At 42.7% G+C, this 22,529-nt stretch overlaps 2 protein-coding genes across 2 annotated transcripts in view; one reads left to right on the top strand and one right to left on the bottom strand.

Moving 5' to 3' along the window:
- LOC127625353 (citron rho-interacting kinase-like) overlaps window positions 1–3,121 on the top strand; it is a 115,081-nt gene extending 111,960 nt beyond the window's left edge. Inside the window, exon 50 of the mRNA XM_052100612.1 lies at window positions 1,255–3,121. Coding sequence (XP_051956572.1) covers window positions 1,255–1,278 — 24 coding nt within the window. The 3' untranslated portion in view covers window positions 1,279–3,121. The remainder of the gene's footprint in view (window positions 1–1,254) is intronic.
- A 6,656-nt stretch (window positions 3,122–9,777) lies between these two features.
- Window positions 9,778–22,529, bottom strand: part of LOC127625404 (myotubularin-related protein 3-like) — a 36,442-nt gene continuing 23,690 nt past the window's right edge. The window contains exons 15-19 of the mRNA XM_052100690.1: window positions 16,282–16,415; window positions 15,317–16,181; window positions 14,076–14,186; window positions 13,881–13,969; window positions 9,778–10,500 (exon numbers count right to left, since the gene is read on the bottom strand). Coding sequence (XP_051956650.1) covers window positions 10,269–10,500; window positions 13,881–13,969; window positions 14,076–14,186; window positions 15,317–16,181; window positions 16,282–16,415 — 1,431 coding nt within the window. The 3' untranslated portion in view covers window positions 9,778–10,268. The remainder of the gene's footprint in view (window positions 10,501–13,880; window positions 13,970–14,075; window positions 14,187–15,316; window positions 16,182–16,281; window positions 16,416–22,529) is intronic.

Here is a 22,529-nt window from a genome sequence, read left to right as displayed (position 1 = left end):
CGTTGCCGATAGGCCTAGGACGACTTCGCAAAAGTAGGTTTCTCTTTAGGTGCCTCTGATTGGCCGATTGGGACGAGCTCTTGCGCCCGAGTAGCTATCAATAGTACTATCATCCCACCAACTTACATGTCTCTAGGCTTTACGGTTTGGGCTCCATGAGCAGAATAATAGTGATAATAAAAGTAATCGTCAATAAAATCGTCAAATCAAATTTCAACGATTCACGCTTGAACCCTTAGTTTTAAACACTCCATCTCCAAACACATGCTATTGGATAATAGCTAGTATTCTTTTGCCGTAGAGCAAAATTGGCAGTTTAGGATCACTTAGTGGGACACGTTCACCGATGGCTGATTAATCGCCTTTGAGATCCGAAAACGTTTTTGTAATGTCAGTTGTGTGACTGCTTTTACGACCGCCTGTCAACAATGTCAATCGCGGGGCGGAGGGGATTATGGGTAGCTCAGCAAGTATCGACGCCGACTACCACACCGTCGCAAGTTCGAACCAAGGGAGTCCTGAGGGTTCCAGTCTGGTCTCCTTAGCAACCAAATTGGCCCGGTTGCTAGGGAGGGTAGAGTCACATGGGCTAACGTCCTCGTGGTCACTATAATGTGGTTCTCGCTCTCGGTGGGGCGCGTGGTGAGTTGTGCGTGGATGGCGCGGAGAATAGCGTGAAGCTTCGAGACGCGCTACTTCTCCATGGTAACGCACTCAACAAGATGATAAGATGCGCGGATTGACTGTCTCAGACGCGGAGGCAACCGAGATTCGTCCTCCGCCACCACCCAGATTGAGGCGAATCACGACACCACCACGAGGACTCGAGCGCATTGGGTGTTCCAGTTGGGTGTTCCAGTCAGGGTGTGGCGAGTTGTGCATGGATGACGAGGAGAATAGCGTGAAGCTTCGACACGCGCTACGTCTCCACGGTAACGTGCTCAAAAGGTCACGTGATAAGATGCATGGATTGACGGTCTCAGAGGCGGAGGCAACTGAGATTCGTCCTCCGCCACCACCCGGATTGAGGCGAATCACGACGCCACCACGAGGACTCGAGCGCATTGGGAATTGGGCGTTCCAGTCGTGGCGATTGTCCCTAGTCGTAAAGGACCATAAAAATCGTGTGCACGTGCCGTTACTCGGCCATATGATTTTATTAAATCAGTCAAAAATAATCAGTCTTAAATCAGCTCCTGCAAAAGTACTAAACGTTAAATCATGATTCCTGTTTGTGTGTTTTTGGTCTAACAGGTGTGGGATCAGTCATCGGTGTAAGTGATGACTGCCGTATCAGAAGGCCACGCCCACAGAACATTCGACAGCCGATTCAACCAACAGTCCCGTGTCGTCGAACCTCTTTCCAGTGGGGCAGAACTTACAGCACAACAGTTCACTGCAAACGGCCTTAGAAAAAGAGATGAACACCATTATTAACACACATCTGGCCATCGTTAACTAGCGCTAACATGAAAGTATTATTTAATTTCTTGATTTGACATTCCCGCAGCGATCTGGGAAGCGAATAACGTAGTGACGATATCAGAGCAACACTAATTTACAGATGGGTAACAATGAGATGTCGTTCGTCCCGATATTTCTGTCCATTCTCTTCCGTTTGTTCTTGGCTTCCTCTTTCACTTCCTGCATTACCCACAATACCCAGCGACAGTGTGCCGCATATCTCGATGGAATGAAGACTTTGTAAGACTTCAGAATGTCATGTATGATGTTTGTAAATTATGCCCATGTGATTTATTTTTTATTTTTTTTAACAAGACGACATAACGGGGAATACTGAGGCTGGTCGAGCCGTGTCTATTTTTGTTAAATAAATGCAAAGCGAGTAACTCGTTTGTAGCATTGTAACTCTTGGATGTGTCGATTTGAACCATTTAAAATGTCCATGAATGCTTCAATGTGGAACATTTTTGCTTGAATCAAGCTGGTGTTTGTGAATTGTGTCAAATGCAAGTGTATATACTGGCTGTAACACTTGTACTACTTGGTCAATTTCATTTTCAAGCTCAACAACGTTTAAAAAAAAGTGTTTAATGTCGTTTTTTTGGAGCTTCAGAAGACAACAAATAACTCGTCGGCTTTTTCTCGATAGCACAAAGCGAGAACGATTCGTCCGGGCATTTTACCTCGAGCCATGATGAACTTTGATCTCAGGATTAGAATGTATGGAGCTGAATAGTAAAGAATCACAACTCTATTGGCTATTTGCAACGAATGCTAGAATGATCACAAGTATCTATATCTACAGCAGTGATGTATTAAGTGCTGGAATCGACACTGACGCGATTCGGTCCGTTCGTGCGGTGACGTCTCAAGTCGCATGGAGACGCTGTAAAGGGTTTGTTTCATTTCTGTTTCTGGTTGATTGATGCTCTTAATTCTATGCTTAACAATACTGATATTAACAGACTGCTGACCAGAGATGTAGCGATTCTTGTTTAGCATTTTGTATTATTATGGTCATATAGCATTATCTATAGCCACTATTAAACAAAGTTCTATCTTTATATGGGGCTCCAGTGGTCTTTGTTGTAGAGGTTTTACTGTCCAATACTTTCTACTTTTAAAGTCAATATGAAACGCTGTATGCAACTCGTTTGAACGGGTCACGAACCCCCCATATAGCGCCGTTCGTGCCCGTGTACCATACGAGAATTGGCAATTTCGAGAAGATACTCTGACGTACCCCGCTTTAGTTGTAATCCTTAACTAGCAATGATACATAGTAGCTACTATACGATTAATGTATCCATGTAACATTGTGTAAAGCAGACAATGGAAAGGAGGTGGCGAGAACCGGCTTGACAACATAATAGTTTTAATGATAAACTTAACAGACAATACAGACATGTCCGTAAACGATCTCTCTCTCCCGCACAATCCTCCGCAGTTGGCCTTTATCCTCTCGGAGGCTTAATTAGCCTGATTAGGGACCGGGTGTGTATGATCACGACCAGGCCCCGCCCTCCGCCCTGTTACATTCCTCCCTCATTCTCTCAGGCAGGGGAGCCCCCGGCATGATGTACATCCCCCTCTCTTTCCCTGGGGAGGGGCATGCCCTAAGCCCCGTCTGCCCGCAGGTCATCCCCGTCTACCTGGACGAGGGAGGGGACAAGGGGAGGGAAACAGAAATAATGAAATAGGGGGGTACTTCCTGTAACAGTGTAGTACCCTCCCCCCCCCCAAAAAAAAAAACACTGTAAAATTTAAACGAGAGAGAGAAGGCCAACCCGGAGCAGCAGTGAAAGAGAGAGACACTTACTCGCCAGTTCTCCGAGACGCCGTAGCTTGTTCCTCGGCTACTTCTCCACCCTCTAACGGACGACAGCCGCGCTTCTCCGGGCGGATCGGAGGCAGTCCTCCAGCCCCTGATGGACGAAACGCCCCGCCACGTTCTCGGGGAACAGAAGGGGTCTCCCCTGGCAGCGGTTCTCCCGCTCCAGGCAATCGGCAGCGAACCCCTCCCCGCTCGCGGTCGGCGGTCTCAGAACCCGCCGCGTTTCAGCGGCTGGTAGGGGACTCCTCCGCCCCTGGTAGCGGCCCTGACCGCTCCAGGCGGTCGGTTAGGAGCCCCTTCTCCCCTCGCGGTCTGCGGCCATCGTCCGCTTCCAGGCGGCCGGGCTCCTCATCCCCCAGCAGATGGCCGCGGCTGCTCCGTTGGGATGGACGGTAGTGGCGAGAACTCCACTACGGCGTATCCCTCCTCCTTTCCGGGTTTCGGCACCAGTGTAAAGAAGTCAATGGAAAGGAGGATTGAGCAAATCGACCACAAAGGAATGACACCGGTTTGGAACGATTGGAGCGAGACGGGGTGGAGAGTGGCGTCACACCCCCCAAAAAAGAATGCTTAATATCTCAAAACACCAAACCAGCACAAACGTTCATTTTTGCGGCACAAACGATTGGAATATTTTGGGTGATTATTTAATTATATGGGGTGCAACTTCACGGAGGTTCATCCGGCTCGTCTTTATCCCTCTCCTTCGGCTGATTAGCCCGATTGGGTGGCGATAGTGAACCCCAACCTCCTCCACGTCACACTTCTCCCTCCTTCGCCTCAGGCCGGGGAACCCCCAGCATGGCGTACATCCCCCCTCATGGGTGCCTACCGGCAGGCTTTCACCGCCTTCCTCGAGACCTGGGAGAGAGACAAGTGGAGAGGGAAAGAGTGAGGCTTGCCGTTGCCGGGTCCTCGACTACTCCTTCACCCTCTGGGGCACGACAACCGCTCCTCCCATGGTGGACAGCAGAGAGTCCTCCGACCCCTGGTGACCAGTAGCGAGCCCCTCCTCCCCTCACGGACGGTGGCCATTCCTCCACGTCCAGGCGGCCTGCAGCGACTCCTCCGTCCCCCGTGGACGGCAGTGGCGAGGACTCCACGACGGTGCATCAATGTAACAGGTAAAGGATGGGCAAAGGAGGCGGCGGGAACCGGACGAACCATCAATGTAATATTTAATGAAAACTTAAAAAGACAAACATAAACATCATGACAGCTGCGTGTGGCTCTCACTTTCTCTCCCAAACTGCCGCATCCGGCATGTTCTCGATAGATCTGATAAACATTAAACTCATATAATCAAAAAGAACATTATGTTTATGTGTTTGTGTATTGACTACAAATGAAGAGAAGCAGAGATGCGTCCGCTAAACTACAATTCAATGGTAAGAAATGTCTGTTATCCTAGTTAAGGTCACAAGTGAATGGGATCCTGAGCTTTAAAGCTCCAAAAAAAGCACACAAAGGCAGCATAAAAATAATCATAATGGTTTAATCCATGTCTTCTGAAGCGATCTACTCAGTTTTGGGTGAGAACAGGCCAAAATATCACTATAAATCTTACATCAACAGTCTATTTGGAAACCATGATTTCAAGCTTGATTAGCGCCGTCTATCGCTCTGCGCATGCGTGAAAACTAGGGAGTGTAATCAAGCTTGAAATCACGATCGTGTCTAGTGACGCAATGGCATACAGTGGAAAGGGTGTTACATTGTCTGTTCTCACCTAGAACCGATTGGATCGATTCAGAAGACCACCGGAGTCTTTTGGATTACTTTAATCCTGCATTTATGTACTTTTTTGGAGCTTAAAAATTTTGTACCCCATTCACTTGTGTCGTGTGTGTGCACATGTCCGAGGACTTTGTGTGTGTGCTGTTGTGAGTGTGTGTTGTGTTGTTTGTGTGTGCACATGTACGATGACTTTGTGTGTGTGCACATGTCCGAGGACTTTGTGTTTGTGTGAGTGCACATGTCCGAGGACTTTGTGTGTGTGCGTGCGCACGTTGTTGTGTTTGTGTGCGTGCACATCTTAGAGGACTTTGTGTGTTCATCTAAAGGATTGTGATGCTCCTGAACAATTAATATTTCTGTATTTTGTAGTCATTCATTTCATTTCTAATGGTCGGTCATTTTTGACCAGGAACACAACAAGTGCAACAGCGAAATAAAATGCAAAGAAAATGGTCCAAATGTTGTGTGTGTTTTCAGATGGCATATGTGAACAAAGTCAATTAATTTTATTCCTATTGTATTAGGTTAAAAAAAAAAAATTATATAATAAATCAATAAAAAGTAATCTGGGTCAAAGTCACCGTCACTCAACATAAGGATTAAAGGAATGTTAGGAGAACCTGTTCCAGCTCTTTCCCGGGAACAGATTAAAAAAACAACTTTTACTCCACTACTGCGCATCCTCCTCCTCCTCCCGGGTTTCGGCACCAATGTAAAGCCGTTAAAGGGAAAGGAGTCGGCGAGAACTGACTGGACAATATAAATAATATTTTAATGATCAACTTAACCAAAAAAACACACAAACATAACCACACCCAGTGTGCCATTCTTATGTACCTTACAAGCAGCCCATGTATACCAGATGACCTTCATTTGTTTGTCTTCCTCGGGGACTCCGCACACTGGCCTAACAGCCTCTGCTTTCAAACGCTTGCCTTAATATCACATTTGTATTTTTTGTGTCATTCATTCGTTTTTAAAGCCTTAACCCTTTAAGCTCTGAAGGTGTTTCCTGTTTCAGTGGCATACCACAAATTAAAGGCGTATAAAGCGACAATATAAACAAGGAGGCTCAAGTGTTTGGTATCATTGTAAAGAAAAATATTATGTTATAGATTATTATTTCTTTCTTATTTGACCATATATCTCTTGTTGTAAATAAGATGGCTCCGGAAAATCATGTCAACTGTATTTGAGCCTGAAACTGAAAATTGTGTTGATACGACAAAGCGATCAAAAGTTACAACATGACAAATATAATGTATCATAGTGTCCAAAAACATCTCCAAACAAATAAAAGATAATAATTGTACATAAGAACTAATTACACATGCAAACACAACAATGACTAAAGGTTTGCATAGCATGCAGACATGATTTTAGTCATGAGATTTCACAGAATGAGTTTCATTCTGTGTCATTTGAGTCATCATTGAGTCTGTGTCGTGTATTTGGCGCCATCTCCTGGTGGTCATATGTATCTGTGAGTAAAACAAATATACTGGTTGTATTCAACTCATTAAGAGCTTTCCAAAAACATATGACACATGAATATTTCATCAGTTTGATGTTTTTACGATTACTATAATATAGAGTAAATGTAATAAATTCTAAAAACGTAACACTTCTGATTCGTCTGTGAATTTCAAAGCACTTGTTTAGTTTTGGTCATAATGTCTACAAGCATTGGAAAGTAGATCTTCTAATCTTTCAAACGACACCTATTGTTTGTTGGTGAATACTGTTGTTATTAATATTATATATAATGCGCGCGCGCAAATATGACCATTTATAAAACAGACGATTAATCGTCATAATCGCAATTATCTGCTTGCCGATTAATCGTCAGCCAAATTTCGTAATCGTGACAGCCCTAATTTCAAGATGAAAAAGTTAGAAAAATACAGTTGTCCATTATCTCCCCATTAAAGCTGCACTAACTTCTGTCTTTGTGTCATGTTGGACGTACACTGACCCCTAGTGGTGTGGATGCAGCATCATTTAAAATAAATAGTTTTCAGTGTCAGATGCCGTTGCAGAAGTGCATCTTTAAATGAACATTAGCTGGTTCGTGGTGGTGGTGGCGGCGTAGTGGGCTAAAGCACATAACTGGTAATCAGGAGGTTGCTGGTTTAATCCCCACAGTCACCACCATTGTGTCCTTGAGTAAGACACTTAACTCAAGGTTGCTCCGGGGGGGATTGTCCCTGTAATAAGGGCTCTGTATAATACATTGGTAATCAGAAGGTTGCTGGTTCGATCCCCACAGTCACCACCATTGTGTCCTTGAGTAAGACACTTAACTCCAGGTTGCTCCGGGGGGGATTGTCCCTGTAATAAGTGCTCTGTATAATACATTGGTAATCAGAAGGTTGCTGGTTCGATCCCCACAGTCACCACCATTGTGTCCTTGAGTAAGACACTTAACTCCAGGTTGCTCTGGGGGGGATTGTCCCTGTAATAAGTGCTCTGTATAATACATTGGTAATCAGAAGGTTGCTGGTTCGATCCCCACAGTCACCACCATTGTGTCCTTGAGTAAGACACTTAATCCAGGTTGTTCCGGGGGGATTGTCCCTGTAATAAGTGCACTGTAAGTCACTTTGGATAAAAGCTTCTGCATAAATGCATTAATGTAAATGTAACCACAACACAATCTTAGTTGTATAAGTCACTCATGCAAACATGTATATCAGGTTGGCAGTGTGTTGTGCTTTAATCACAGAAACTATAAGCAGCAGCATTAGACCGCTCGTACATCATCATCTGTCCAGCGGTCGAGCAAATCTGAAAGAGAGAGAGAGAGAGAGAGAGCAGCATTCAGGGAGATCATCATGTCAGATACACGGAGCCCCTCAACCAGCAGACACGTTTCAGACATGCATCCAAACACTCCTCGATGATTTGAAGATCCGTTACGTATTGTTCAAGTTCATGAAACTCCACACACACACACACACACACACACACACACACACACACACACACACACACACACACACACACACACACAATGCTCATCATTGACTGTACACGTGACATCATATAGCTGCATATACATTTCACATACACAAAGATTTAAGTGTGCAAAAATCGTCCGGCTCCAGATTCTAGAGTCTGACTGAATCTATCAAAGGTTCAAGAGTTATTTCAGATTAAAGTACAAGAGTAAGAAGTCTTTATTTACATTTGTAGTTGTTTAAAGCCGGTATGAGCTTCTATCTTCAGTGGAACACAAAAGGAGATGTTTAGTAGAATGTCTGAGCTTCTGTTTCCATGCAACAAAAGTGGAAACACTGTCATTTACTGTCGAGCGCCATCATAATAGTCTGTACGACTCGTGTGCTATATTCCAAGTGTTCTGAAGTCATGTGATCGCTTCGTGTGAGGAACGGCGCCAAATTTGAGACGTTTGAGAACGTGATTCGAGAGCGTCATTGGAGGGGAAGATCATCAGTGGATCATCAGCTTGCGTTCCTGTATGTTCCTTATATAAAGCTATCGTACGACCGCAGAAGACTTGGAATATTACGCAACTGTCATATAGACAACTTTTACACCATTAAATGTTTTGGGCGACTTTAGACGTTTATGATGATGTTTACATTAACGACTTCTTTGATGCTCTTTGAGTGTAATTATATAGGATAGTAAATTATCGCCTTTCAGCTAATCACCTTTTCTACATTTTCCTTATTAAAATTCACTAATTCAAAATTAAATGATTAAAATCACTTGAAAGGGACTTTAAGCTTAACACGTAATCAAAAATAAAACATTAAATACAACAAACAATTCAGCTAAAAATATACATCTAGAACATCTGTTATGACTTTCACCTAATTATTAAATTTTTAATAATTTCCCCCAAAATTAATTAATGGTCTTTTTTTTTTTTTTTGTCTGTTGTAAATATTTCCACTTATTTATGTTATTTACAGTACCTGAATATTATTAAAAATATATATTATTTACGGACTATTTATATATCTAGAACACCTTTAATTACTTTTGTCATCTAATTATTTAATATTAATAATTTCCCCCCAAATTAATTAGTTCAGTTTATATTGTTTTTATTTTTTTGTCTGTTGTAAATATTTATTTATTTCCACTTATTTATGTTATTTACAGTTCCTGAATATTATATATATATATATATTAATTTTTTATTATTTACCTAATAATTATAAATCGAGAACACCTTTAATCATCTAATTAATTTCCCCCCAAATGAATTAATGGTCAGTTTTTTTTTTATTATTGTTTTTTTTTTATCTATTGTAAATATTTATTTCCACTTATTTATGTTATTTACAGTACCTGAATATTATAAAAATATATATATTATTTACCAACTATTTATATATCTAGAACACCTGTAATTACGTTTGTCATATAATTATTACATTTTTAATAATTTCCCCAAAAATTAATTAATGGTCAGTTTTTTATTTATTTTTTTAGAGTGTTGTAAATATTTATTTATTTCCACTTATTTATGTTATTGACAGTTCCTGAATATTATTATTTTTATTTTTTAATTTACCTACTAATTATAAATCTTTAATTACTTTTGTCATCTAATTATTTAATATTAATAATTTCCCCCCAAATTATTTAATGGTCAGTTTATTTAAAAAAATTTGTCTGTTGTAAATATTTATTAATTGCCACTTATTTAAATTATTTACCTGAATATTATATATATATATATTTTTTATTATTATTATTTACCTACTAATTATAAATCGAGAACAACTTTTATCATCTAATTAATTTCCCCCCAAATTAATTAATGCTCAGTTTTAAAAAAAAAAATTTTTTTATATGTTGTAAATATTTATTTCCACTTATTTATGTTATTTACAGGTCCTGAATATTATTTACATATTGAATTATCTGCCTCCTGTTTATTATATTTACTTATTTTTTTATGTATCATATAATGTGTTTCAAGAAAAAGGTTTGAACATCATGGTGAAATGTATGTACCCGTCCTGCTTACACATTTAAAGGATGCTTATTGGATCAATAAAGTTAAACATCATATTAACTATGAGTTTACCAACTACTGGTGGTGCAACCAAATTTAGCCCCGACTTAGAAAAGAGCAGCATGAACATTCTGCTAAACAATTTGTTTTGTGTTCCACTTAAGAGAGTCATGCAGGTTTGGAACAACATGTGGGTGAGTAAATGATGACAGAATATGAATTGTTGTGTAGACTGCTTTAGTCAGCTTTGGGCTTCTCATATTGTTTTATTTGGGATGTAGTTCTAGTTTGAGCTGGCAGTAATGGGTTTCTCAAGTTCCAGCTCAGCGGGGGGCAGTGCGGGGGCACGCCCGAGGGCCGGAGGTGCCCGTAGCATGCCTGGCACATGTGGTTTGGCTCACAGAGCTGTTGACTCGGGACCGTCACCTTCTGGTCGCAGCAGCTGGCGCAGAACACATTCCCACAGTTCCTGCAGGGGGCGATAGAGTACAGGAAGCTTTTAGCTTTTTATCTATCTTATAGTCTTAAAGCATCAGAGTCACAATGTTTTATTACTTGTTCTAAAATGTTTGCCTTGTTTGCAAAACAGCCCTGTGCGTCTCATGTAATGTACAGTGGCAAGAAAAAGTATGTGAACCCTTTGGAATTAGCTGCATTAATTGCTCAAAATGTGCAATGTGCTTAAATAACAACACACAAACAATTATAATCATTCATGTCTTTATTGAACACATCCCATTAAACATTCACAGTGCTGTGGAAAAAGTAAGTGAACCTCTAGGCTAAAGATGACTAAAATAGCTAATTAGAGTCAGGAGTTGGCAAACCTGGCATTCATTTCATGTAACAAGATTGGAGGTGTGGGTTAGAGCTACTTTGACTTATAAAAAGCACTCAAACATTTTGAGTTTGCTCATTCACAAGAAGCGTCTATAAAACAGTCTATAAATGGAGGTGATTTAGTACTATAGGTACTCTCTCTAGAAGTGTCCGTTAGATATTCATCTGTGCACAGTTAGACAAACTGTCTATAAATGGAGATGATTTAGTACTATAGGTACTCTCTCTAGAAGTGGCCGTTAGATATTCATCTGTCCACAGTGAGACAAACTGTCTATAAATGGAGATGATTTAGTACTATAGGTACTCTCTCTAGAAGTGGCCGTTAGATATTCATCTGTGCACAGTTAGACAAACTGTCTATAAATGGAGATGATTTAGTACTATAGGTACTCTCTCTAGAAGTGGCCGTTAGATATTCATCTGTCCACAGTGAGACAAACTGTCTATAAATGGAGGTGATTTAGTACTATAGGTACTCTCTCTAGAAGTGGCCGTTAGATATTCATCTGTCCACAGTTAGACAAACTGTCTATAAATGGAGATGATTTAGTACTATAGGTACTCTCACTAGAAGTGGCCATTAGATATTCATCTGTCCACAGTGAGACAAACTGTCTATAAATGGAGATGATTTAGTACTATAGGTACTCTCACTAGAAGTGGCTGTTAGATATTCATCTGTCCACAGTTAGACAAACTGTCTATAAATGGAGATGATTTAGTACTATAGGTACTCTCACTAGAAGTGGCCATCCAGCCAAGATGACTCAAAGGAACACCGCAGAATGATCAATGAGGTAAAAACGAACCCTAGAGTGACAGATAAAGACTTGAAGGAATTATTGGAGCTGGTTAACATCTCTGTTCATGAGTCTACTGTACAGAAAACATTAAACAGGTGTTCATGGCAGGACATCATGAAGAAAATCCACCTTTTGGAGTGTCCCAGTCAGAGCCCAGAACCCAATTGAGATGCTGTGGAATGACCTCAAGAGAGCCGTTCACACCAGACATCCTAACAATATGAGCTGAAGCAGTTCTGTAATGCTCCAAATCCAAAATGTCTTCTGAACGTTGTGCAGGTTTATTCCGCATCTATCAGAAAGGCTTGATTGAGGTTATTGCAGCCAAAGCACGATCGACCAGTTATTAAATCCAAGGGTTCACTTACTTTCTCCACAGCACTGTGAATGTTTAATGGGATGTGTTCAATAAAGACATGTAAGATTATAATTGTTTTTGTGTTGTTATCTTAAGCACATTGTGTTTGTCTATACTTGTGACATCTGATGAAGATGAGATCACATTTTATGAGCAATTAATGCAGAAAACCAGCTGATTCCAAAGGGTTCACATACTTTTCCTTGCCACTGTAGTTCCAACATTGTTCCACATGGCAATATAGCATGGCAAAATATTCTAAAACCGAAGGAGCCTCCGCTGTTTTGGAAATGTGTTTCTATGTAAACATGCCATAATTTACAGGCACTTCTTCGTATGGTGCTTTTTTGTCTTGTTTGGAGCTCTTCAGCTGCTGCTCACTGTATGCTTTCATTGAAATGACCCGTCACACATCATCATCTCTCTATCGCTTGATTTTACCCCTACTGCACCTTTTCTAGTGTTTACAGGGTTCACATGAGGTCCTTAAAGTGCCTGAATTTAGCATTAAGAAATGTAAGTACTGGAATACCTGGAGAATCACCTTGTGTTGATGAAAAGTGCTTGCGATTAAACCGTTTCCTCCGTGTAATGTGTGTCCATTAGAGATGAGGTGTTAATATCATCTGTTCTTTACACTCAGATAAAGAAATATACATTTTAATCACGCAGCATGGATGATGTTCAGGAACACTGTGCGGCACTCGTTGAACTCTTAAAGTGACAGTAACCTTATTAGTGTTTCTGATACAAATGAATGTAAACTCAATGTTATTACTTGTTATTGGTGCACATTATGTCAAACAGTGATAGCTCATGTCATTATTACTTACAATTTCATGATATAATATTAATATGATTATATGTTTGATGTGTTAAAATGTGATTAATATTAATTAATATAATTTAGAATGTTTGTATTTTTACAAAGTTAAAACGTGATTAATATTAATTAATATAATTTAGAATGTTTGTATTTTTATAAAGTTAAAATTTGATTAATATGAATTAATATAATTTAGAATATTTGTATTTTTACAAAGTTAAAAAGTGATTAATATTAATTAATATAATTTAGAATGTTTGTATTTTTATAAAGTTAAAATTTGATTAATATTAATTAATATAATTTAGAATATTTGTATTTTTACAAAGTTAAAATGTGATTAATATAATTTAGAATGTATTTTTACAAAGTTAAAATTTTATTAATATAATTTAGATTTTTTATTTTTTTTTTATAAAGTTAAAATGTGATTAATCATAACATAATTTAGAATATGTCATTATAATAATGATGAAACACATTATTAAAATATAAATATCCACTTTTTTTAGGACAGGTTTTGTTCGGTTGTGCAGCGCACGATTGTTTAAAGCGTATTTATTTGCGATCTTTTCTAATAGAGAAACTCTGAGCATTTATATTGTGTTTTAAACAACTTTATTTGCTTGAGAAATTATAATGTCTTTTTTGCTCAAACATTTTTTCAGAGAATAAATAATTTTCTGTAATATTTTGTCATTAAAGTGTTATTATATCGAATCGAGGTAATATTGTGAACCTCACATCGTATATCCAACCGAATCGTGAGATAACCATATCGTCCCATCCCAACTTACTCCACGTTATTTCATTATAAAATATGAAGGGAAAAAACATTCAAATGACCAGGGAAGACTCATTAATATTCATGAGAAAAGCTCTAACTTGTTCAGTGAAATGTTGTGATCCCCTGCCATCATGTGTCAGAAATGAGCTCGCGAGCCACTTGAACCGAAGCGAGTTTGACGTGTGTTATACGTAATGATACCGAAATAGTGCTCGAGTCTCAGCATTCTCACCTGCAGTTATGTTTTCTCGCCGCCAGCCAAAACGTCCTTTCGCAACCATAGCAACGGGATGCTGGGTGATCCGAGTACCAGTGTGTAACCTGGATACAAAGTAATTTCATCATGTTTGCTCTTTGATATTAATTTCCCATATGCTTCAGGAATAACCGAGGTGCGGTCCAGTAAATGTCCTGCCGTTCTTCTCACCTCTGTGTCCTGTTGTTTGATCTGGTCCCAGTTGGACTGTGACAAGAGTTCAGTACTGCAGCGCGAAAAACAGCCAGAATCAACATTATTCTCGCCGTCCGGAAGAGACGTCTGCAGAGAAGGGGGAAAGAGGAAGCTGACAAAGTAAGCAACATTACTTGAATATGCTATAACGTCTCTAGATATGGCTCCAATGGGTTTCTCCATCAATGTGTGGTACGGTAAAACATTGACTATTTCAATGGTTCGTTACAAAGTGGCGTGAGATGCATGAAAATGGTCAAAGACATCCATCTAGTGCATGTTAATATCGAAAAATAATTCAAAATAGTCCACATGGGCTATTAAGATAAGGTGTCCTGTGTAAATGAATGGTAGGCCTAACTGTCCTGCTCTCTTTTTGAGTGCCAGTGGGCGGGGCCAAGGCTTTGATGATGTAAAAAGGAGGAAGAGGTATTAGGGAGGCCAGCAGGGGGGCGCTCTGTGTGGGTCCTAATGCCCCAGTATATTGATGGGGACACTATACTGTAAAAAGGCACAGTCTTTTTAGCATATTAGATGCCCAAATAGGCTGTCTAGTTAGGGAGCTCGCTAGATGCCCAAATACGCTGTCTAGTTAGGCAGCTCGCTAGTTACCCACATACGCTGTCTAGTTAGGGAGCTCGCTAGATGCCCAAATAGGCTGTCTAGTTAGGGGGCTCGCTAGATACCCAAATAGGCTGTCTAGTTAGGCAGCTCGCTAGATGCCCAAATAGGCTGTCTAGTTAGGCGGCTCGCTAGATGCCCAAATAGGCTGTCTAGTTAGGCGGCTCGCTAGATGCCCAAATAGGCTGTCTAGTTAGGGGCTCAGCTAGATGCCCAAATAGGCTGTCTAGTTAGGCGGCTCGCTAGATGCCCAAATAGGCTGTCTAGTTAGGGGGCTCGCTAGATACCCAAATAGGCTGTCTAGTTAGGCGGCTCGCTAGATGCCCAAATAGGCTGTCTAGTTAGGCGGCTCGCTAGATGCCCAAATAGGCTGTCTAGTTAGGGGGCTCGCTAGATGCCCAAATAGGCTGTCTAGTTAGGGGGCTCGCTAGATGCCCAAATAGGCTGTCTAGTTAGGCCGCTCGCTAGATGCCCACACACGCTGTCTAACAAATACTGTCACTCACATACCAAATATATATTGCCGTGCACGAGCATCCCTCTGGGCATGCTTTACCCCCCCTTTATACCGCCAAGTAAACATGTGTGTTCCTCACCAGTTTCCCGTTGACGTGTAAACGGCTCCACAGCTCCTGCATCTGTTTCTTCAGCATCTCCACCTGCAACTGATGCCCCGCCTCCATCTTCCTCAGACGTATCTGTACGGCGTCACTGTGAAAACTCAACCCGTCCTTATCCTGGTGATCTAAGGCCGTTAAACACTGAGCAACTGCAGCCCCGTGCTCCAAAACACCGGCTGAATGATTGTGGGGCGTCAATAGAGAACCGTCACCTGCTGCTGAAGTCTCGGCACAGCTGCCGTGGTAAGACGGAGGGCTGTCCTGATTGGTCGACGGTGGAGAGAGAGGTTGAACGGGACATTGGGGAGGTGGGTGGATGCCTTTAAGAGTTTTGGGTGATTTGGGCGGCTCAGACGGAGTGTGTGATGGTAGACGCGTGTATGGGGTGTGGTTCTCCATTGAAGAGTGCCTAGCGCCAATCATGCCATTTACGGCAGAGTCGTCTGGAATATCGCAGTCCAACTTCCTGTTGTCCTCTTCCCTCGCTTCCTGTAAGATATTCTTAATTTGGCTGTCAGTCACTCCATTCTCCACAGATATCCCCGTGGTACCTCGCAGGTCACAGTTTAACGTTTCGGGATTACTATCGTTGATTTCACATACTGTCCAGTTGAGTCGATAATCCAGTGTTGTCGCTGAATTATTGAGACTGTCGTCGGCGCTCCTTTCTGACGTCGGAGTGCTTGTCGTGTCGGGTTCTGTTGTCATGGTGATCTCCCGGGTGAGCGTGTTGTCTTGGCACTTTTCGTTCAGGTTGGGGTCGCTGCGGTGGTTTGGAATCGCAGACGTTAAACTCTCACGAGATGTGGGCAAGTCGTTGTATGACCGAGTCTTTGGTAATCTGCCGAAACATTGGTAAAGAAAACGCACAATTTTATATTAATGCAGCAAGTGGCGACATTGCTTGGTGTGTGTGTGTGTATATATATGTGCTCTTTTACCTGCTTGCAGGTGTGGCTAAGGGGGCGAAGTATGGCACACATGACTCATCAGAGGGTGTGGAGGGGGCGGAGTTAGGCAAGTAGATGGCACTCCATAGCATCAGATTCTGCACGTGACACACGGGGTGCAAAACCTGAATGAAACAGAGCGATTAAGACAGTGGCCAAATATGCCATGTAGTTAGGCAGCTCACTATATGCCCAAATACACTGTCTAGGTAGGCAGCTCACTAGATGCCCAAAAAGCTGTCTAGGTAGGCAGCTCGCTAGATGCCAAAAAAGCTGTCTAATTAGGCAGCTCGCTAGATGCCAAAATACGCTGTCTAGGTAGGCAGCTCACTAGATGCCCAAATACGCTGTCTAGGTAGGCAGCTCACTATATGCCCAAGTATGCTGTCTAGGTAGGCAGCTCACTATATGCCAAAGTATGCTGTCTAGGTAGGCAGCTCACTAGATGCCAAAAATGCTGTCTAGGTAGGCAGCTCACTAGATGCCCAAATACACTGTCTAGGTAGGCAGCTCGCTAGATGCCAAAATATGCTGTCTAGGTAGGCAGCTCACTATTTGACCAAATACACTGTCTAGGTAGGCAGCTCACTATTTGACCAAATACACTGTCTAGGTAGGCAGCTCACTATTTGACCAAATACGCTGTCTAGGTAGGCAGCTCGCTAGATGCCCAAATACACTGTCTAGGTAGGCAGCTCGCTAGATGCCCAAATACACTGTCTAGGTAGGCAGCTCGCTATATGCCCAAAAAGCTGTCTAGGTAGGCAGCTCGCTAGATGCCAAAATATGCTGTCTAGGTAGGCAGCTCACTATTTGACCAAATACACTGTCTAGGTAGGCAGCTCACTATTTGACCAAATACACTGTCTAGGTAGGCAGCTCACTATTTGACCAAATACGCTGTCTAGGTAGGCAGCTCGCTAGATGCCCAAATACACTGTCTAGGTAGGCAGCTCGCTAGATGCCCAAATACACTGTCTAGGTAGGCAGCTCACTATTTGACCAAATACACTGTCTAGTTAGGCAGCTCGCTATATGCCCAAATACACTGTCTAGGTAGGCAGCTCACTATATGCCCAAATACACTGTCTAGGTAGGCAGCTCACTATATGCCCAAATACACTGTCTAGGTAGGCAGCTCACTATATGCCCAAATACACTGTCTAGGTAGGCAGCTCACTATATGCCCAAATACACTGTCTAGGTAGGCAGCTCACTATATGCCCAAATACACTGTCTAGGTAGGCAGCTCACTATATGCCCAAATACACTGTCTAGGTAGGCAGCTCGCTAGATGCCCAAAAAGCTGTCTAGGTAGGCAGCTCGCTAGATGCCAAAATACGCTGTCTAGGTAGGCAGCTCACTAGATGCCCAAGTATGCTGTCTAGGTAGGCAGCTCACTAGATGCCAAAAATGCTGTCTAGGTAGGCAGCTCACTAGATGCCCAAATACGCTGTCTAGGTAGGCAGCTCGCTAGATGCCAAAATATGCTGTCTAGGTAGGCAGCTCACTATTTGACCAAATACACTGTCTAGGTAGGCAGCTCACTATTTGACCAAATACACTGTCTAGGTAGGCAGCTCACTATTTGACCAAATACGCTGTCTAGGTAGGCAGCTCGCTAGATGCCCAAATACACTGTCTAGGTAGGCAGCTCGCTATATGCCCAAAAAGCTGTCTAGGTAGGCAGCTCGCTAGATGCCAAAATATGCTGTCTAGGTAGGCAGCTCACTATTTGACCAAATACACTGTCTAGGTAGGCAGCTCACTATTTGACCAAATACGCTGTCTAGGTAGGCAGCTCGCTAGATGCCCAAATACACTGTCTAGGTAGGCAGCTCGCTAGATGCCCAAATACACTGTCTAGGTAGGCAGCTCACTATTTGACCAAATACACTGTCTAGGTAGGCAGCTCACTATATGCCCAAATACACTGTCTAGGTAGGCAGCTCACTATATGCCCAAATACACTGTCTAGGTAGGCAGCTCACTATATGCCCAAATACACTGTCTAGGTAGGCAGCTCACTATATGCCCAAATACACTGTCTAGGTAGGCAGCTCACTATATGCCCAAATACACTGTCTAGGTAGGCAGCTCACTATTTGACCAAATACACTGTCTAGGTAGGCAGCTCGCTATATGCCCAAATACACTGTCTAGGTAGGCAGCTCGCTATATGCCCAAATACACTGTCTAGGTAGGCAGCTCGCTAGATGCCCAAATACACTGTCTAGGTAGGCAGCTCGCTAGATGCCCAAATACACTGTCTAGGTAGGCAGCTCGCTAGATGCCCAAATACACTGTCTAGGTAGGCAGCTCACTATTTGACCAAATACACTGTCTAGGTAGGCAGCTCACTATTTGACCAAATACACTGTCTAGGTAGGCAGCTCACTATTTGACCAAATACACTGTCTAGGTAGGCAGCTCGCTATTTGACCAAATACACTGTCTAGGTAGGCAGCTCACTATATGCCCAAATACACTGTCTAGGTAGGCAGCTCGCTATATGCCCAAATACACTGTCTAGGAAGGCAGCTCGCTATATGCCCAAATACACTGTCTAGGTAGGCAGCTCACTATTTGACCAAATAAACTGTCTAGGTAGGCAGCTCACTATTTGACCAAATACACTGTCTAGGTAGGCAGCTCACTATATGCCCAAATACACTGTCTAGGTAGGCAGCTCACTATATGCCCAAATACACTGTCTAGGTAGGCAGCTCACTATTTGACCAAATACACTGTCTAGGTAGGCAGCTCACTATATGCCCAAATACACTGTCTAGGTAGGCAGCTCACTATATGCCCAAATACACTGTCTAGGTAGGCAGCTCACTATATGCCCAAATACACTGTCTAGGTAGGCAGCTCGCTATTTGACCAAATACACTGTCTAGGTAGGCAGCTCACTATATGCCCAAATACACTGTCTAGGTAGGCAGCTCGCTATTTGACCAAATACACTGTCTAGGTAGGCAGCTCGCTATATGCCCAAATACACTGTCTAGGTAGGCAGCTCACTATTTGACCAAATACACTGTCTAGGTAGGCAGCTCGCTATATGCCCAAATACACTGTCTAGGTAGGCAGCTCGCTATATGCCCAAATACACTGTCTAGGTAGGCAGCTCACTATTTGACCAAATAAACTGTCTAGGTAGGCAGCTCGCTATATGCCCAAATACACTGTCTAGGTAGGCAGCTCACTATTTGACCAAATAAACTGTCTAGGTAGGCAGCTCACTATATGCCCAAATACACTGTCTAGGTAGGCAGCTCACTATTTGACCAAATAAACTGTCTAGGTAGGCAGCTCGCTATATGCCCAAATACACTGTCTAGGTAGGCAGCTCGCTATATGCCCAAATACACTGTCTAGGTAGGCAGCTCACTATTTGACCAAATAAACTGTCTAGGTAGGCAGCTCGCTATATGCCCAAATACACTGTCTAGGTAGGCAGCTCACTATTTGACCAAATAAACTGTCTAGGTAGGCAGCTCGCTATATGCCCAAATACACTGTCTAGGTAGGCAGCTCACTATTTGACCAAATACACTGTCTAGGTAGGCAGCTCGCTATATGCCCAAATACACTGTCTAGGTAGGCAGCTCACTATATGCCCAAATACACTGTCTAGGTAGGCAGCTCACTATTTGACCAAATAAACTGTCTAGGTAGGCAGCTCGCTATATGCCCAAATACACTGTCTAGGTAGGCAGCTCGCTATATGCCCAAAAAGCTGTCTAGGTAGGCAGCTCGCTAGATGCCAAAATATGCTGTCTAGGTAGGCAGCTCACTATTTGACCAAATACACTGTCTAGGTAGGCAGCTCACTATTTGACCAAATACGCTGTCTAGGTAGGCAGCTCGCTAGATGCCCAAATACACTGTCTAGGTAGGCAGCTCGCTAGATGCCCAAATACACTGTCTAGGTAGGCAGCTCACTATTTGACCAAATACACTGTCTAGGTAGGCAGCTCGCTATATGCCCAAATACACTGTCTAGGTAGGCAGCTCACTATATGCCCAAATACACTGTCTAGGTAGGCAGCTCACTATATGCCCAAATACACTGTCTAGGTAGGCAGCTCACTATATGCCCAAATACACTGTCTAGGTAGGCAGCTCACTATATGCCCAAATACACTGTCTAGGTAGGCAGCTCACTATATGCCCAAATACACTGTCTAGGTAGGCAGCTCACTATATGCCCAAATACACTGTCTAGGTAGGCAGCTCACTATATGCCCAAATACACTGTCTAGGTAGGCAGCTCACTATATGCCCAAATACACTGTCTAGGTAGGCAGCTCACTATATGCCCAAATACACTGTCTAGGTAGGCAGCTCACTATATGCCCAAATACACTGTCTAGGTAGGCAGCTCACTATATGCCCAAATACACTGTCTAGGTAGGCAGCTCACTATATGCCCAAATACACTGTCTAGGTAGGCAGCTCACTATTTGACCAAATACACTGTCTAGGTAGGCAGCTCGCTATATGCCCAAATACACTGTCTAGGTAGGCAGCTCGCTAGATGCCCAAATACACTGTCTAGGTAGGCAGCTCGCTATATGCCCAAATACACTGTCTAGGTAGGCAGCTCGCTATATGCCCAAATACACTGTCTAGGTAGGCAGCTCACTATTTGACCAAATAAACTGTCTAGGTAGGCAGCTCGCTATATGCCCAAATACACTGTCTAGGTAGGCAGCTCACTATATGCCCAAATACACTGTCTAGGTAGGCAGCTCACTATATGCCCAAATACACTGTCTAGGTAGGCAGCTCACTATTTGACCAAATAAACTGTCTAGGTAGGCAGCTCGCTATATGCCCAAATACACTGTCTAGGTAGGCAGCTCACTATTTGACCAAATAAACTGTCTAGGTAGGCAGCTCACTATATGCCCAAATACACTGTCTAGGTAGGCAGCTCACTATTTGACCAAATAAACTGTCTAGGTAGGCAGCTCGCTATATGCCCAAATACACTGTCTAGGTAGGCAGCTCACTATATGCCCAAATACACTGTCTAGGTAGGCAGCTCACTATATGCCCAAATACACTGTCTAGGTAGGCAGCTCACTATATGCCCAAATACACTGTCTAGGTAGGCAGCTCACTATTTGACCAAATACACTGTCTAGGTAGGCAGCTCAGCTATATGCCCAAATACACTGTCTAGGTAGGCAGCTCAGCTAGATGCCCAAATACACTGTCTAGGTAGGCAGCTCAGCTAGATGCCCAAATACACTGTCTAGGTAGGCAGCTAAGCTAGATGCCCAAATACACTGTCTAGGTAGGCAGCTCAGCTATATGCCCAAATACACTGTCTAGGTAGGCAGCTCAGCTAGATGCCCAAATACACTGTCTAGGTAGGCAGCTCAGCTAGATGCCCAAATACACTGTCTAGGTAGGCAGCTCGCTAGATGCCCAAATACACTGTCTAGGTAGGCAGCTCACTATTTGACCAAATACACTGTCTAGGTAGGCAGCTCACTATTTGACCAAATACACTGTCTAGGTAGGCAGCTCACTATTTGACCAAATACACTGTCTAGGTAGGCAGCTCGCTATTTGACCAAATACACTGTCTAGGTAGGCAGCTCACTATATGCCCAAATACACTGTCTAGGTAGGCAGCTCGCTATATGCCCAAATACACTGTCTAGGAAGGCAGCTCGCTATATGCCCAAATACACTGTCTAGGTAGGCAGCTCACTATTTGACCAAATAAACTGTCTAGGTAGGCAGCTCACTATTTGACCAAATACACTGTCTAGGTAGGCAGCTCACTATATGCCCAAATACACTGTCTAGGTAGGCAGCTCACTATATGCCCAAATACACTGTCTAGGTAGGCAGCTCACTATTTGACCAAATACACTGTCTAGGTAGGCAGCTCACTATATGCCCAAATACACTGTCTAGGTAGGCAGCTCACTATATGCCCAAATACACTGTCTAGGTAGGCAGCTCACTATATGCCCAAATACACTGTCTAGGTAGGCAGCTCGCTATTTGACCAAATACACTGTCTAGGTAGGCAGCTCGCTATATGCCCAAATACACTGTCTAGGTAGGCAGCTCGCTATATGCCCAAATACACTGTCTAGGTAGGCAGCTCACTATTTGACCAAATACACTGTCTAGGTAGGCAGCTCAGCTATATGCCCAAATACACTGTCTAGGTAGGCAGCTCAGCTATATGCCCAAATACACTGTCT

The sequence above is a fragment of the Xyrauchen texanus genome, chromosome 3 (genome assembly GCF_025860055.1).
Source record: "Xyrauchen texanus isolate HMW12.3.18 chromosome 3, RBS_HiC_50CHRs, whole genome shotgun sequence".
NCBI lineage: Eukaryota > Metazoa > Chordata > Actinopteri > Cypriniformes > Catostomidae > Xyrauchen > Xyrauchen texanus.
This window is presented reverse-complemented; position numbering and strand designations above follow the sequence as displayed.